We start from the raw sequence: 18,548 nt of genomic DNA on the forward strand, positions 1-18,548 counted from the left end.
TGTACTTATACCATACACATTCTGCATACACATTATATCACACGTTATTGTAACTTTCCAAATTTTCTACAATAAGTGTGGCTGTTACTTTGATTAGAAAAAATATTAAAAACAAAAAAGCCCAAATTAAGTAACTGGCTGACATTAAAGGGCATGTCAACCCTTTTCCATTTAGCATTCTGCTGAATTGTTGGTTGAATTCCTGTTTTAAAGATGATGTAGTAAACATATGAAAGAGTATAAATATCATGTGGGGTAGAGACAAATGTAATAGATATCCCAAACAGTTGTCATTCTGGTCACTAAATAAAACCGTCTATGCCCTCTATTCATATTTTTCAGTAATTTGCTCAGGCCAGCAATACTGAGTGCCTCTTCTCTGCAAACCCTACATGTGACGCAGTTGCTTTGGACTCTAATCTTCTTGTCTGCATCACGTTCATATCCATGGCTGCCTACATTTATTTCCTAAAACGCTGCATTGCACAAATAACCTATTATTCTAACAGTTTCATTCGTTTCCTTAATATGAAAAAGTGTATTTGGAGCGAAAAGCCTATGTCCATTAGAGGCATTCTTTCTAAAATCAGAACCAAAATAAGAATACCTGCCATTAGTCATACTATTTTTTTGTTTTGAACATCCACCTTAGATGAAATATGAGGTATAAATATTGAAAAAGAATAAATAGTCATATATTCTATAAATAATCATATCTAGAAACAAAAAAATCAACTAAAAGACTATCAGATAAGAGAAGGTCAGGGAAGTGTCAGATGCAAGCTGAATATGCAAAATCAGTAAGTTTCTTATATGCCACCTTAAACTATTAGAACAGATAATGAGAAAAGAGCCCTTAAATATTAAATACTGGGAAAAGATCTTGAACAAAAGGAAATGATCGATATGGACCCAGTCTTATTGAGAGATGTTAAATATGATGTGAATAAATACAGAAACATGTTTCTGATGTATAAAAACTTATAAAGATTTTCAGTTTTCCAAAATTTATAATGTGGTAGCAGTCAGAATTCTCTTTTCTTCTTTTTTTCCTAACTTTGTTTATTCAACAATACATATTTGCTTTCCCTGTGCCAGGCATTATTAATAGGCAGTTGGGTTACACCAGTGAATAAAACAGACCAAGATAATTCCTTCCATCATGGAGCTTACTTAACTCGAGCTGGATCAGAAAGACAGTAGTACTAGGCGTAGTGAATAAGAAAATCATCCAGCTTGTTGGAAGGTGATCAGTGCTGTGGGAGGATTGCACAGGGATGGGGAGTTGGGAATCTGAAGCAGAGGGAGAAGTTGCAGTTACTCATAGTGCCTTGAAGAAGATGAGGACGCCTGGGGGAAGAGCGTTTCAGGCAGAGGGCAGAGTGTCTGGAAAAGCCGCAGAGCGGGGCATCCCTGGATGTTGGGGGAATCGTAGAGTGTCCTGGTGGCTGGAGCAGAGGGAGTGCAGGGAGAGACGCTAGAGAGGAGATGGGAGGGTGGGGCAGGGAGCCAGTGACACAGGGCTTTGTAGGCCATCGTAAGGACTTCCTCTCTGACTCAAAATAGGGAGGTGTGGAAGGTTTTGCTGAGGAGTAACATGGTCTAACTGCTGTTTTAAAGAGATCACTTTGGTTGCTGTGTTGCAAATAGACTGTAGGGGACAAGGGTGAAACCAAGGAGACCACTTAGGAGGCTGTTGAAGCAATCCAAACAAGAGATAGCATGGCTTGCACCAGTAGGGATGGGAATCGGGGGAAATCGCTGGATTCTGGATGTTCTTTGAAAGTAGAATTAATAGAATTTCCTTACAGGTTGGATATGGGATGTGAAGAAAAGAGAGAAGTCAAGCAGAACTTCAAACCTTTTGGTCTGAGCAGTTGTAAGAATGGAATTGCCATCACTGACCCTGGGAAGTCTGTAGGTAGAGCGTCCCTGTCTCCAAGTGTCTTTATGAATAATACTTCATACCACCGAATGAATCAGCAGCCTCTGCACTGGCTGGAGGAAGCTGGATGCAACTTGGGATTCGAAGGGACTGTCCACGCCTTCCCTGCACTGATTCAGAACCATTTTCTAAGTCCTGCACACTTGCTCTCTCTCTCCCCTTTTTTCTCTCTCTCAACCCAAAAAGGTCCTTCAAGCTTCAGAAATGGTGCTGGAGAGTCCTTCCAGGTGTTGAAGGACTTGTATTATTGTCCTCTTCTCTGCTGCCTCCCCAGCCCATGTCTCTGTCATCCCATTATGCTGCCACCAGGTGGCAGTGCACTGTTGAACGTTGAGCTGTTGGGACCTGCATTACTTCTCAGTAGAGACAGAGAGGACTGAACTTAAGAATGGCTGATAGAGTGGAGATTTCTAGTATACGTTACAGACTAATCTGGTATGGGGACGATGAGGAGAGATTGTCTCCACTTCTTTTTTAGAAACATCATATATTCTTATTGGGATGATTTTCCTCTCTGTTTGAAAAGACTTTATATGGCTTTAGAACAGTCTTTCCCCCTGGAGAGTGTTTTTATTTAAAAGCTTTATTCACCAAACACCTTGCTGAGGTTGCAGTACTGGGGTATTTGTTTTGTATGCTCTTCTTTGTTCCAGATAGGTAGAATAGCTCCCTAGAAGCTTTGCCTTCCTAAAAGTGAAATCCATCTCAAAAATCAAAAGTGGATATTGATTGATTAGTTTCTCTGTGCAAAATTTGGACTAAGTTTTATAAGAAATACAAGTAAGGAAAGGAAGTGCCCCTTTGCCTCAAGAAGTTTTTGGTACAGTTGGAGAGGCAAAAGTGTAAATACTGGAAACCTTAGGAGTTAATGAAAAGTGTTGCTAGGCAGTGCTAGTGAATAAAAAATAATAAAGTCACCAACGACCTCTGGAGCCTGGAGTGCAGGGTGAGGCTGAAAAGACGCCTCCCAGTTGAAGTCTGCCTGTAGACCAGTTAGACTTCCAGACTCTCTACCCTACCCTGGTAGAAAACCCAAGATTTACCCACTGGAAAGGTTGAACTAAAGAGGTTTTGGCTTTGGGAACATCAAGCCAAATGGATGGGGTAAGACATTGCCCTGAAAATCGAGGGCTTAAGGAGAGTAAATAACCACCCCTTGTCCCCCAACACCCACCACTTAGGTCTCCTTTCCAATCAGTTCCCAGAATGCTACATTTATTTCCCCCAGACAGGAGATTGACAGTCAGTTTTGAAGAAACTGATTTGCTCAGGAGAACAGAACTATAGATTCTGACTCTTGGTATTTTCCCCAATACTGAAATGGTCAAGTCCTGACTCTTCTTATCCTCTACCTGACAAACCCCATTCAGTACACAGAGCTTCCAGTCTGCCTTTTAATGGCTCATTCTTTAATATGAACCAAGGTTTCTCAGCGTCAGCACTGTTGACATTTTGGGCCAGATAAATATTGTGGGGAGGCTGTCCTCTGTGTTGTAGGATGTTTAGCAGTATCCCTGGCCTCCACCACTAGATGCCAGTAGCAGTCCTCCCATCTCCGCCCCTCACCCCCAGTCTTGGCGACCCAAAATGTCTCCAGACCTTGCTGAATGTCCCTGGGGGAGAAATCTCCCTCTCCCTCTTGAGAATGACTGGTTTGAACTGGCATCTGCAGACTCCCAGACACTGGAGGAAAGCCTCAAATGTGAGAGAAAGCAAAACTAACAGTCAGGAAAAGGAACTATGAGAAAAGGAATCAGAGGAAAGGGCAAGGTGGCGGGGGGGCACTTAAGGGAAAATAATATCTTCTGAGAAATGAGATCTGTTTTTAAAAAACCTCATAGAACAAGAAAGACCCTTGGCTATTAAAATTTTGATTGTAGGAATAAAAAAGCGAAAATATTGGAAGATGGTATTGAAGAACTCTGCTGTAAAGCAGAACAAAAAGATAAAAACAATTGAGGAAAGACAAGAAAATTAGATAATCAAACTAGATGTTGGAGGTCTACTATCCAGAAAGAACAAGGACACAGTAGAAGATTACAAAAAAAGAAAAAGCGATGACCCAAGAAAAATTCCCAGAACTGGAAGGACATGACCTTCAAACTAAAGGACTTTTCCCAGCCCAGTTAAACTACAGTCACCACAAGATGTATCATTATACAATCTCAGAACTAGTGATAAAGAGAAGATACCAAAAACTTCCAGAAAGAAAAGAAATTTTCTTTTCACATTGGGGGGTCCAAATGGCATTCAGAATGACAGTGGAGCAATGTCCTCAAACTGATTCCCCATATACGCTTTCACAGAGGATACTCTGTGCTCTCCCAAAACAAGGGGGACTCAAGAAGGAGGAAGACTCCCGTCCTGGAATCTGGGCTCCAGCCCAGCAGAGAAGCAAGGGGAATTCTCAGGATGGCAGTGAAGGGAGTTCCAGTGTGAAGACCACCTCGCACAGCAGGCCTAGAGAGCAGCCAGTGGGAGTGGAGCAAGGGGATGGAGAACTCCAAAAAGGATGGCACCAAGAGAACAATGGAGATGAGAAATTACGTCAGGTGTTGGACCAAACTGAGAGTGCCGTAGGGAACTTCAAAACCTGTGTATATATATTGCTAAGACAAAAGTGCTTGAATTCCCCGGGAAGGAGAGATCTCTGTGGGCTGGAGTGTCGAGGTGGGGGTGGTGGCTTCTCCAAAAAGGTAGGGGGATATGAAGAGAGGAGGACAGCGTGGGAAAAAGTAGGGAAGTTGGAAAGTGCAGGACGTGTTGAGACAGAAGGAGGGTGTGTTTGACAAGAATCATGACAGGAGATTGGGAAAGAAGTCAGTTAAATTACAAGAGAAGAAATTATTTCAGTTTTAGAAACCTGAGATCATAGAATGTTTTCAGTTGCAGAAAGGATTTAAGTGATCTATTTTTTGAAGTTGTACCAAGAAGGCAGATCAGATCATCTCTGAATTGTGGATAATGGTTGACTTTTGTTTTCGTCTTTGAATATTTTCTGTATTTTCTAAGTTATAGTTAGAAAACAATGAAAGTGGGGTTTTTTTGTGTTTTTTAGAAACAAAGCTGAAAAGAGATAAAAGCCCCAGTGGAAATAATAACCTATTGATATGAAATATTTCTTTTCTAAATAACGCAAACATATCGTAAGCACCAATATTTTGGGACTGGTATACTTGTATTTGGAAGCACATTAATTTTTCTGTTACTTTAATAAATAGGGATTCTTTTGGTTTACATCTCTTAGCCCATATATATGTATGAATCAGTGGCAGTTGGAAGTTGCAGGATTTATCCATCAGTACCTCTGAAATTAACATGACCTTCTATTTTCCACAAGGTGGGGTGCTGACTTCACATAGTGGACTGAGACTGTATATAACTTGCTGAGACTTCTAAATCTTGTGCATTTAGTATCTCTCATAATTTCCAAGCAAAACTAAAAGAAATAAATTTGTGAACTATATAATTGCAATTCTAGGGTTTTGTTTCAGTTATAAATTATGTATTACAACTCATGGTTTAACATAGTTACATTTTTAGGATGTGACTCATATATATATATACTTTTCCTCTTTACACTGGGCCTTAACTATATTCAATTATAGGTAAAGGTAAAAAATACCTCTAATTTGAAAGAAGGCCATTCTGAATAAGAAAATATATGTAATTTATTGTGAATAGAGATCCTGATGTGGCCATTTCAGTGAATAAATGATTATTTTCAAAATATACATCAGATAGATATGTACATGTTTCTAAAGTATTTTAAATAGCTTAATCTCTTAAATTCGTTCCTAAGTCTTAATTATCCCATCCTCCATCTCTACAACAAAGGCAAGTTAGGTTAATCTTTCTTTGAATCAGATTCTGAACTGATGGAACTGAAATAACTGTGAATAACATTGCAGTTATTTCAACCTTCTGGTAATTTAATCAGTTTCCCTGTGCCCGTTAAATTTGTATGGCATTCTTACAACATGCAGAGCCAGTAACATTTTACAATATGGTGCTGTTGTTTCTCCATTTTAAAGCAAATTAAAGACATTCTAATAACCAGTGTTTGAATTTAAACATTTATGTAGGTAGCATAATTTTTTTTTAGTTTATGTTTGTATGAACATAACCCCAAACATACAATAATTTCTCTTTTTTTTTTGTCATAAAATCGGGATGTGGCCTGTTTCCTTTTGTCCTTCCTTTTGCATAAATGGAGGTTCTTTGGTCCCTTTTAGCCATTAAGCTCCAGGAAATCATTTTGGAGCCTAGTAGTTACAATTACACCAGGGACAACATAATTCCAAGCCCTTCAAGTAGTGAGGCCGATTGGTGCTGTACTTCCAGTTTTAGTCAGGATTGACCAAAGAGCTGAGCGTGAGAAGGAAGCGAAAGTGGAATAATGGGCGCAGAGGGAAGTTCACGTGTCCTTCAAGGATGTGGTAGATGCTCAGTTCATGGTAGCTGATGAAGAAGTGCCACAAAGGAGTGAAGGAGCTCTGGGTTCCAGACTGGATCCTGCTGATAATCAGCCCTGTCACCTTGGGCGAATTAGCCCCTCTGGACCTGTCTGTCACTATGAAGCAAGGAGGCCTGGCTGAGATCAGGGGATCCTCAACTAACCACACGATCCCACAACTGGCTCCCAAGTCTGACTTGTCAAAGACAAGCAAGGTTGCTGCTCCAGGCCACGCCACTCTCGGACCTGCCAGCACCTGCCTAGAATCTACATTTCTGAACACTGCCTTTTCCTAGATTCCTGGTTGTCTTGCTCTGTCTACCCACCTGCCAGGTCAACCCATTGCCCCAGTTCCAGGTACAAACACTTGTCTGCCCCATTTCAACCTGAAAATCACCCATACGTGTTTTCTAACATTGACATATTTTGTACTTAGAGAATGCTTTACTGACTCACAAAATTGTGCTCAAAACCGGACTATAATGAATAATGATATGCTCTCCACCTGTTTCCGCTTTTACCATTCACGCCAGCTAAAAAGCCGAGAGTCACCCCAAACTCTCCAGCCTCCTTAAATCCCTCCTCCCCACCGTTTGCCCTCTCCATTCCTTCACCTTAGTGCCACAGGTGTCCTTTAGGCCTTCAGCCTCGTTCTCCTGGTGTATTTCAGTGATCTCCCCAGTGATTTCCCTTCTCTGGTTGAGCCCCACCCCGTCTGTCCATTCTCTACATAACTGCCAGAGTGGTATTTCTTGAACGCGGATCTGGTCACATTGCTCTCCTTTTTTAACATCCTTCAGTAGCTCCTCCTTGTCTTTAGATTTGAGTACATACTCCTTAGAATGACTTTGAAGGCCCTACCTTACATGCCAAAATAGAACTCCCCAAATACTCTATGCTCTTTTATGGGTCTCTGCTCTGAACATGCCTGGAAGAAGCCCCCTGCTATACCTGGTAAATTTCATATCCTTCTAAGTCAGATCAAGTATCTCTTCCATAAAGCCTGACTTGGTCTTACTTGATGCTGACATTATGTTTGATAATCATGTCTCATATTGTATTTATCTGTTTGATTGCAATTATTAGTTGTCCTGTGCTGCCCTGCCAGACCATAGTGAGTTCCTTATGAATATCTTAGTCACCTTTGTGTTCCTAGCCCCATTCCTATCACCTGTGGGTGCTCTTTGGGTGTTCAGTGAATGAATGAATCCATGCTCATAATGAAGAGTACAGCTCTGAAATCCAGTGTTGTAAACAATTGTTTCATCTATGATACTGCTATGTTTTCTTTTTTAAAAAAAGAAAATCAGTCTTAAATTCATATCACTTTAAAGCTAAAAGGAAGGGTGTTTCCATTGCAAGTGACATAAAACTGAACTCAAAACTGGCTTGAACAATGAAGGGAGTTTGTTAACTTACGAAACGGGAGAAATTGTCTTGTTTCTGGCAAGACTTGGTCCAGCTGCCCAGGGTTATGAGCAACAATAGTCAGTGTCTCTCTGCTCTGTCTTCTGTAGTGTCAGCTCCATTGGGCTCCCCACAGTGCTGCCTGTAGCAGCTCCAAGCTCTCCCCTCGGGGTAGCAAATACCAGAAGCACCTCCTGGCTTCATATCTTTGCACAAGACTATCTAGGGAAGAAGTTCTCTTACAGCATATAAAAGAGAGATGAGGCTTCTTTTTTCCAGAAGCTCCAGCAAACATCTCCTGCCTCATGGCCTCCAGTGGGGTTATATTCCCATCTTTCAGCCAGTTGTTGTGGCCAGGGGTGAGGGTTATTCTACGTTGCTTAAGCCACTCCAGGCCTACTCTTAGAGCTAGATGTTGGGGGTGAGGGCAATGGGCTGAAATCCACTCAAACCATCTGGCTGAGAATGTGAGAGGAGTGAGTTACCCACAGGAAAATTGGGTTATTGTTGGCAAAAGAAGGGGGCAATAAAAGACTGAGAAGAGGACTACTAATAATCATTATAAAGGGCTTTAGAAATTTTTTGGGCCAGAGTCCCATAATTGTTTCAAGAACAAATGACTTTTTTATTTCCCTGAAGCCTGGAACCTCCAAGCAAGGAAGGGCTTCTCAAGGTAAAGTGAGAAGTAGCTGAAAGCGTGGGGTGAGCCTGAAGCAGCAGCCTCGCTTGTCTCTGACAAGTCAGACGTGAGAGCCAGTTGCAGAATCGCAGTGGCTAGTTGAGGATCTCTGATCTCGCCAGGCCTCCTTGTTTCACAGTGAGAGTCCAGAGAAGTTGACTGACCCAAGGTGACAGAGCTGGTTATTAGCAGGACTCAGTCTGGAACCCATAGCTTCTTCACTTTGTGGCACTTTTTCATCAGGCACCATGAAATGAGAAGCTACCAAGTACTTGAAGACATGCATGTAAAAACATTTTTTATGGTAAATTATGGTCATCTTGATTTCAGAATGATTGGTTGAATCATCCAACATACTTTTCTTTTAATATATATTATACTTTGCATTATTAAAAAAACAGTTATGAAAGAAAGCTGAAACCATTTTTGGTTGAATGAAATTTTACCATTTTAGTTTTGTCTTGTGTCCAAGATTCTGCAATAGTGTGGCATTCATTAAATAATAAACGTATTGTACATTTCAGTGTGTGGTAACCGCAAAGAATGACTTCATAGACCACTCGATCTGCTCTGTTGTGGTTTATGATGCCATCTGGATTCCTTGGTGGAATTATTTCCATCTAAATCACTATAAACTTCTGTTTAGTTTGTCACAAACCTAAAGCCAGATATGTTTGTGGTTTTTAGCAGTGATGTAATTCTTGAAGATACTTTGAAAGTTACAAGTTGTCATATACTATTAGCATTTAACTCAGTGTTTCATATAATGTCAGACAAACTAGAAGCCTGACAAAAAATCCATTTCTCCACTCAATTTTTTTGCTTTTAAGCATTCCCCCTTTCGTGTCTATCTTGCTACTATACATTTAGTTATGCATCAGTCAAGTATGTATGGGGAACACTGGGAGCCTCTATGGGCATACACAGTGCTATAGGACATGGCCTCTGCCCTGTCTTAATTTGGAAGCTTAGATAGATAGATAGAAAGGATGTTTCACTAATAGTTGTCTTATTCTATATGGTGAAAAGAAGAAAAGGGAAAAAGAGACTGTCACTTCTTTGTCTTTTATATTACTGGCAATTGTGTGAAAGAGGCTGGATCATAATTGCAATGTCACACACCTAGACTATATGATACTAATTTTATGGGACCACCGTCATATGTGTGGTCAGTTGTTGACCGAAACATCATTATGCGGCACATGACTATATGGGGTAGGCAATGAAGAACTGAGAAGGAAAAGGAAATGGGTCAGGATGGGTAGTTGGCTATACAGAGAAGTTATAGGAGGCAGGGAGCACAGCTCCATAGGAAGCTAGTTTAGCTCATTGCGTATTGGGGAAGGTGGGCTCCTGAGCAGTGAGGCACAGAGATCCAAGAAGGGCCTATAGAAGGGTGAGTCAGCAGCATATTTCAGGACACATGAAAGACCTGGGTTCAGGTTCTGGCTCTGCCACTTTGCTGGCTCTGTCACCTTGGGAAAGTTCAGATTTCTCATCTGCGAAGTAAGGAAGTTCGAGTAGTTGAACTCTTACAATCCCGAGATGTTATGAGGTAAAGAGTCAGTGTCTTCTCCAATATAGATCGCAGGCTGGACTTTTAGAAAGGGTAATGGCAGTCATTTATCTGTTCAGCAAGTGTTGACTGAGCGCCTGTGATGTGTGAAACACCATTCTTTGCACCGGGATTACAGCAGTGAGCAAGAGGAAATCATTTCTTCTCATGGACCTCGCATTCTGAGGAGAGAGGCAGGCAACAATCAAACACATGAATGAACGAGTTAATTTGAGGTACCAGTAATTGCTATGAAGATGCTAAAATAAGACAGTGTGGTGGAGAGCTACTGTGTATTTAGGGGAGGGGCAGGCGGGGAGAACTGAATCCTTTCTGAGGAGATAATGTTCAAGGGAGACCTGATTTGTAGGAAGGATCTAACTATGAGACAGTCTGGGGCTCACAGCAGACTGCTCAGAATGAATGCAAAAGGCCCTCAGGAAGGAATGAGTTTGACACATTCACGTACCAGGTAACATGGGACCTTGGAGGCAATTGTAAGAAATTTGGATTTTATCCCAAGACCAGTGGTAAGCCTTTGGGGGATTTTAAGCAGAATGAAAGGAAAGATCTGCTGTACATTAAAAAAGATTGCTCTGGAGATTCTGTAGAGAATAAAGTGTAGGGGAACAAGAGGAGAAACAGATAAGAGTTAAGAGGCTATTGCAGTAGTCATGGTGGGAGAGGGTGATAGGACCATGGGAGTAGCAGGGATGTTGGAAATAGGTGGCTAGATATGGAATGTGTGTAGAGGTTTTGGAAGAAAGAAACATAGGGGCAGTCCCCCCTCACCCGGTCCCTGCCAACCTCAACATAGATTTTCATGATCTTCATATCTATACAGGAAATCTATTTATGATAGATTCTACTGTTCATTTGTCTATTTCTGGCTTGGGAGTGCAGGAATAGCATGTTGGTGGTGAGTATGATAGTTCAGTTTTGAATCATTTATAGAAAAGCCCAGTCCATAGGAACACTAGAACAAGTATGCATTTCTCGGCCGCAGTAGAATGGATTGAGAGCCAGTTTAGCAGCACACAATGTCCCTCAAAGAAAGAACTTTCCCTGGTTCTCTATAAGAATCCAGGACAAGACTGACTCTGCTTGGGTCATGTGGCCACTCCTGAACCAAGTGTCAGGTCTGAGTATGGGGGGCGGGTAAAATAATAGATGAAGCCTCCTTTGTATCCTGCATCCCATTAGTAAGACACGAAAGAGGGTCAGGGAGAGCTCATTTGAGGCAAAGTTACAGGCTAACGGAAACAACATGTCTATAAAGATGCCTTCGTTTGGATTTCTCCAAATGCCACAACCCCTGGGAATGCCTGGCCAAAGTTCATAGCCACGCCTGAATTGTAGCTCTCTGTTACTCTGTCCCCATTCTTTTGTCTTCAAAGGAACATTTGTTAAGACCAAAATACAAGCCTTCCATTGATAATTTTTCCTCATGGACTTCTTTATATATTTGATTATTTTCTAAAACTGTAAAGTAATAAAAACTATCTTAGGATTTTGCCGTGGCCTGGCTCTCAGTGTTTCCTTTAGGTGACACAGGACATCAAATACTCCCGTACCAACTTCTGTGTGTCAGGCATAGCTAATCTGAGAGCCCTGTCCCTATCAAGATGGCCCCAGGTTCCCATCCACTTGACTGCACACCTGCATAGCAGGTGTAATACAGGAGCAGTGGGCACAGAATTTTTAAGCAGTTTTAGGTGCAGAATGGGATGCTCCATTTGCTCTAACCTAGCAGGCTCCCTTGCCCTTTGTGCTCACACCTCAAAGCGTCAGGACACTCCTCTCTCATGGACCTGTTTGCTGGGGAGAGGACCCACATGGGCTGAGAAGTTCCTTCAGGCCCTAGTGAAGGAACAGTTACACAGAGAGAAGTCTAGGCTGTGTTCCTAGGACACATTGTGAGGGGAAGGGGCATTTGTCTTTGGTTCCTTCTCATCTCCCTTCTGTTCCCCCAAGTACTTAGGGCTGGTGCCTCCTGGCTCTGGCTCTTTGTAAACTCCCAATCCCCTGCTTTGCTCAGGTTTTTTCCCTCTAGCCCCAGGAATTCCAGTCAGTTCAACCCATTTATTGAGTGGCCCTTACAAATAAGGCCCTAAGTATGCACTCTGAAATGGCCTCCTCTGTGTCCTTTCTATATTCTCCGTCTAAATACATCTCAGCTAGGTGGCAGGAAGATTGAATTAATTTATATTCATTTGCAATAACATGTTGAATCAGTCATTCATTCAGTAATATTTGTTGAACACCACCTGTGAACCAAGTACTCTTAACAAGCACTGAGATTGCAGTGATTATAGTTCCTGGCCTCCTCAGGTAAGTTATATTCTAATGGAGGAGACAGACAGTAAATAAATAAATATCTAATATGCCAGTGGAGTAAGTAGAGTAATTTTAAAACATAAAAGCAAGCTTGGTGGTGGGGGAGGGAAGACTGTGTCCATGTGGGAGAGGAGGGGATTATTTTAGAAAGGTTGGTCGGGAAAGGTGCCTCTGAGGAGAACTGACCTGTTGTAATGATCAGAGGATGGGTGAGTTGAGACTTGGATTTAGAGAGAAATCTCTTTTTGGTAGGATTTCCAGTTACCTGAACTTACTATCAAAAAATAATAATATCTGGAGGATCTGGATGGAATTTGGAGGTGGAGGCCTCTTTAGTTTAGAGCTGTAAGCCAGCTGGCCTCTGCCAGTCAGTGTCATGGTTCTGACCCTTTGCCTAGCTCATTTCTGATCCTTACCCACCCCCCTTCCCCAAGCTGGTCACCACCTTGCTGTTTTCCTGTTTATCTCACTGGTGGAACTTTCAGTTTGGCTTTCTTCCCAGCTACCACTTGAACTCTCATCCTTGATGGTAATGCAGAATTGCCTTGGGCTGTCTGAATAAATTTCCTCCCCTGTGACTTGGAAGAACCTACTTATTTTATTTTTTTTTTTTTTTATAATTTTATTTATTTTTCCCCCAAAGCCCCAGTAGATAGTTGTATGTCACAGCTGCACATCCTTCTAGTTGCTGTATGTGGGACGCGGCCTCAGCATGGCCGGAGAAGCGGTGCGTTGGTGCGCGCCCGGGATCCGAACCCCGGGCCGCCAGCAGCGGAGCGCGCGCACTTAACCGCTAAGCCACGGGGCCAGCCCCCGGAAGAACCTACTTATTGCCGCATCCTACCGGTAACCATGTTTTATCATTTAAATTGGGACGCTTCTGAGAACAGAAGAGGACACTATTAATAATTATGTTAGGACTGCAGGTATAAACTGGGGCTGTCCTCGGCAAACTGGGTGACTGGTCACTGTAGGCATGTAGTCACTGGTCACAGGGAGTTAGCTCCAGCTCACAACCAGGACTGAGACTCCCCTCCCCAGCCTAGCATTGGGTCTGGAGGCTGAGGTTGGGCTCCTTGCATGGTGCATCCAGAAGTCAAAACAGAGGTCATCACTCTTTAGTCACTGCCCCTGTTTTCTCACCCTCAGGCCTGTTTTTCTAGTTTCCGTCTTGGAGGTCCCTCTGTTCCCACCCTAAAACATGCTGCTGATAGTTTCCGTTCTTCTGAGAATAGACTGGAAACTTTGTAAGCCCATTTTCTTTGCTTCTTCAGGCTGCTACCTGGGCTGACATGTACACTCTTCTTCTATGTCTGAGTCTAAGAAAGCTGTCTCCAGACCCGGGTACTCTTGCGTAGGCGTTAACCAGAGCCTCTGGAGCTAAGGTGGAATCAGAGAGGAGCTGGGCTTCTAAAGCCAGTCGAACTGATCACCCTTGCAGCCCCTCAGGACACTAAAGTATACAGAAATACTGTTCATTGCTTCTTTCCAAAGTTATATGCTCACAACTAAAAGATTCAAAGGACATGATAAACACCCATGGTTTTTTGAAGAAAATATTACAGATATTGAGATCAAATCTCAAAATTTGAAAGTAACCTCCAAAAAACTTTAATAATAATAAGACCCTACTGGGTTATTTTTACCATAATAATAACAATGACGTCTTATTGGATTCAAATGTATTTTGTAGTACAGGTTCATAATTCCTTATCTGAAATCCCAGAAAGCTCTGAAAACTGAAAAAGAAAAATTCCAAGTTTGTAACAAGTTTTATTTCACAGCAAAACCTGACTTGAATTGACATGAAGCTTATAGTCTTCATTTATCCCACTTAGTGTGAATATCTATGTTTTGCTGCAGGAATATTAATATATTTGGTTACTTCCCCAAACTTCAAAGGAAGATATGTGATATATGCACCATATTACCTGTTCAAAACACTTCTGACCCAAAAGTTTTCTGATAAGGGATTTTAGCTCTATAGTACTAATTTGACTATTACATGTTTTTCAATTAAAAATCTCCACAAATTAGGTAAGCACAAACTTCAAACAGGATTCCTCTAAAGTTTGCCCCCGCTTGGTTACTGCTTCCTGTATGGTCTCTAGTTTGGGAACTATTCAGTATTATTTTCTAGTTCAACATTTAGTACCTAATCCTTTGGAAGGAAAAGCAACACTGATTTAATAAATGGCTAATAAATAAAAATAGTGAATAAAATATTGAACCCAGACCTCTCCTTCTCCACTGATGTAACATGGAAGAAAGAAATATCCTTTACGATCATATGTGAAACAGAGTGGTCACAGGTGGAATCCATTTTTATTTTGCGCTGAGTATGCAAGAAGTACACTCATGCCCTCCTGGAGCATAACAGAAGCCTCCAGACACAATTTCACGCCTTTACCTAAGTGCAAAAAACTTAGGACCCGTAGTCTTGTGTCTTCCACTAGTTTAGGAAAAGGCTTTTCTGTTCTTTTCTCAAGGAGCATATTGTGCTTCAGGGTCAAAGGAGAGAAGGGGAGGGAAATGTATTAAATACTTAGTTCTTTACTCTCTGACTTAACCTATGTGGTAGCCAGGGTCCAAGAAACCTCCAGTGATTCTCACCTCCTGGTATTCAAGCCCTTGTATAGTCTCTTCCATATCAAATAGAGTTGACCTATGTAACCAGTAGGATTTTGTAGAAATGACAAAGGGTGACTTCTGAGGTTAGGTCATAAAAGACTTTGCAGTTTCTGCTTTGCCCTCTCTTAGATCACTTGCTTTTGGGAAGCTTGCTGCTATGTAATAACACTCAAGTAGCCCTTTGGAAAGGTCTGTGTGGCAAAGAAGGCCTTCTGCCAAAAACCAGCGCTAAATTGCCAGCCATGTGAGTGAGCCACCTTGGAAGTGGATCCTCCAACCACAGTCAAGCCTTCAGATGACTGCAGCTCCAGCCAACAACTTGACTTCAATTGCATGAGAAATCCCAAGCCAGTGTAGGGGAGAAAGACGTATCGTCTACTCTCTCTGGGTCCTCCTGGCTGGGCTATGAATTAAATTGACATGAGACAGAATAACAGGAGAGAATCAAACAAAGCTTTATAACATGTATACATGGGAGAGACCCAGGAAAAACTGGGTAACTCGCCAAAATAGTTGGAGGTTTTTATTTTAAATAGCATCTTCAGGTAAAGACAAAGGAGGATGTTGGGGTTGAGGGGAGTCAGCTGTGGGAGATTAACAGAAAATCACAGTAAACAAGAGTAAGGTTACTATGCAGATTTAAGTCCTTGCGTTCCATATTGATAAGAGTTTCTAGAGATAAAGTCACCCCCTCTTCTTCGTGGTACAGAGAGGGAGATACCTTTACAAATGGAGATTTGCCTTACAAATGTAAATGTCTCTTACAAAGGGTAACTTCTACTTTTCAGAGCTTCTCTCATGTCTGCAGTTTTTAAAAGTAACCAACCCACAATATTCCTTATGCCAAAGAGACACACTTGGGGGTAGCCAATTGTAATCCCCCACACCAGAATAACCCAGCTAAGGCACTCCTGGATTCCCGACCCTCAGAAACTGTAAAAAACAAAAAATATTTGTTGTTCTAAGCTGCTCAGTTTTTGGGGTAATTTGTTATGCAGCAAAAGATAACAAATACACCCGGAACTTTGGTTCAAGGAGGAAACATTGGCTTCTCTGATTATGAAAGTAATAATACATGCTTGTTGCAAATTTCAAACATAGATATATATGACCTGGAAAATGAAAATATTCTATAATATCTCCCACCTTTACAATCTGTGGCAAATAGTTTCAGATATTCTCCATGCAGATACTAATATGTATACATATGTCTATGCAGATAGACACTTGTATGTGACTTGTTAATACACATTGGATCATATTAAACATGCTGTCTTGTAACTTGCATATTCACTTTAACAACTTATCTTGGCACATCTTCCATATGCGTTCATATAAATCTATGTCATTTGTTAGTATATCTCCATATAGTTTATTGTCTGGACTTCTCCATTCCCTATTGGATGGTATTTGAGCTGTTTCCAGTTTCCACAAATACAAACAATGATACAGTGCATAGAATGTGGGTAAATCTGTGGGATATATTTTGGAAGCAGAAATGCTGGATCAAAAGTAGACACAATTAAACTTCTGGTAAATATTTCCAGATTATCCTCCCCAAAAGTTGTAACAATATATTTGCCCAGGGAATTTAAATATCTTATTTTCCTACACCCTCAACTCATTGCTTTCTTTTGTGTTTAATTGTTAACTGTCTTTTCATATGTTTATTAGCTGTTTGTGTTTCTTTTGTGTGGAATTGTCTGTCCATCTCCTTTGCCTATCTTGTTACTAGGTTATTTGTCTTATATATTGATTTGTAAGAACTCTTTGTATATCAGCATGTTAAGCCCTTGCCTAAAACATATTTTATAGAAAATTTCCCCCAATCTATTCTCAAAACTAACTTTAACATTTTAGAATCATATTTAGGGATTTTTCTGTCATAACCCAATGATGTGTGTTGTATAAAGCATGAAAAAAGGCTTTATAATTTAATTTAAAAGTAGAACGAAAATTAAAAATAATCAAGAAAGTATTTTCTATTTGTACAAATGCTAACTGTTACTGTGTTTAAGTTTGATATCTGTGGCCAGATTGATGTGAATTTTTACTGTTTCCTTCTAGTTTCCCGAATACTATATTCACCGCATTCCCAGGAGCCGTGAGGTCCAGCAGTCCTGGCTTTCCACGGTGCTCACCACCTTGTACTCCATGTGGCTCTCCTTTCCCCTGACTCACCGAGTGAAGCCAGATTTGGTATGTATGGCCATCACCATGGAGAGGAAAAGTCTCTCTCCTGTAGATCCTTTAGTAGTAACAGGACATACTGTTTTCTTAAACAGCCACCATTTATCAGTATGCCAGATACTATAATAGACCTTTTACTAACTAACCTATGCTAAAATTTATCATTTGAATATAGTTTGCTGAAAGAAGTGAGAAATTTGTTTTCCTTTTCTACCTATAATTTGAACTCTGTTTGCCCTTTTCCCCTCCTTGTCTCCTGGTGATAAGCGCTGACAGAGAGGTATCTTTAGCCAATTTGTGCTCCTATCCACCTGTGGTTCATGAGCCAACATCTTGTGCTTGCCAGCCAGAGAAGAGCCAATTTCTTGTTTTTGTCAAGACTCTGTTACCAAATATGGTGTGCAGTGGGCAGAATGTTATACACACTCCAATTTTTATAGGAAAGTAATACAGAAAATAGAAATATGAAAACTTAATTAGTGCACTGTGTTCAACCTTACCTTCCTTATCTATAAAGGTCTTAAGTTCTCTGTGGACTTTAGGATGAAGTTCTATTATTAAATTCTAATCGCACTTCAGTAGACAATGCAGAGCAGTGGATATATTATCACAGTAGTGTACACAGTTCTTAAATAACACTTTCATTCCTATTTAAGGCCGAATCCATTAATCAACATAGCCTGAAAGGAAACTCTTTCCAGGTACACAAGTTCTGGCACAGTGGATGTTATTCTCATGAATAGTTGAACAGAAAAGCATTTAGCTACAATGATTTTGAAAGATTTCTATCATTTTGGTCATTGTCTTTCATCAGCTGGATTGCAGTTCAAGACCCTCCTTTGGATGAGGATTTTAAACTGAATTTTCTACGAATAGTTTAGATTGTTTTTAAAAGATACAATTTACAAACAGTGAAATGCACAGACCTCAAGTGTATAGTTTGGCCACATCCCTATCAAGATACAGAACATTTCTGTTACCCCAGAAAGTTTTCTCCTGCCCCTTCCCCGTCATCCTGTGGCCCCAAGCAACCACTTTCTGATTTCTATCACCACAGATTAATTTTGCTTGTATTTATTTTTAAATTTTTCACAAAATAAGTTTATCTCATGGTCTACAACCACATTTTAGTGTAGTTTCACCAGAATTCAGATGTTTCCCTAAAAGATCATTATTGCCCTCAAAGGTTTTAATTTATTTATTTCTAAAACTCAAGAGACAAAATGGAAGGGAGAACAAAGGTCTTCACATTTTAAGCTGGAAATGGTGGGTTTATATTTACTAAACCACTAGAGGCATGGCCACTGTCGCTGGCAACAGCTAGCTTAAGTGCGGTGACTTTAGGACT

The 18,548-nt window shown here is 40.9% G+C and overlaps 1 protein-coding gene across 1 annotated transcript in view; it reads left to right on the forward strand.

The window, feature by feature from the left end:
* ALG14 (ALG14 UDP-N-acetylglucosaminyltransferase subunit) overlaps positions 1-18,548 on the forward strand; it is an 83,925-nt gene that overhangs the window by 13,640 nt on the left and 51,737 nt on the right. The window contains exon 3 of the mRNA XM_004420810.3: positions 17,078-17,209. Within this exon, the coding sequence (XP_004420867.1) occupies positions 17,078-17,209 (132 nt within the window). The remainder of the gene's footprint in view (positions 1-17,077; positions 17,210-18,548) is intronic.

This window comes from Ceratotherium simum, chromosome 2 (genome assembly GCF_057802395.1).
Source record: "Ceratotherium simum simum isolate JZ-2026a chromosome 2, ASM5780239v1, whole genome shotgun sequence".
Taxonomy (NCBI): domain Eukaryota; kingdom Metazoa; phylum Chordata; class Mammalia; order Perissodactyla; family Rhinocerotidae; genus Ceratotherium; species Ceratotherium simum.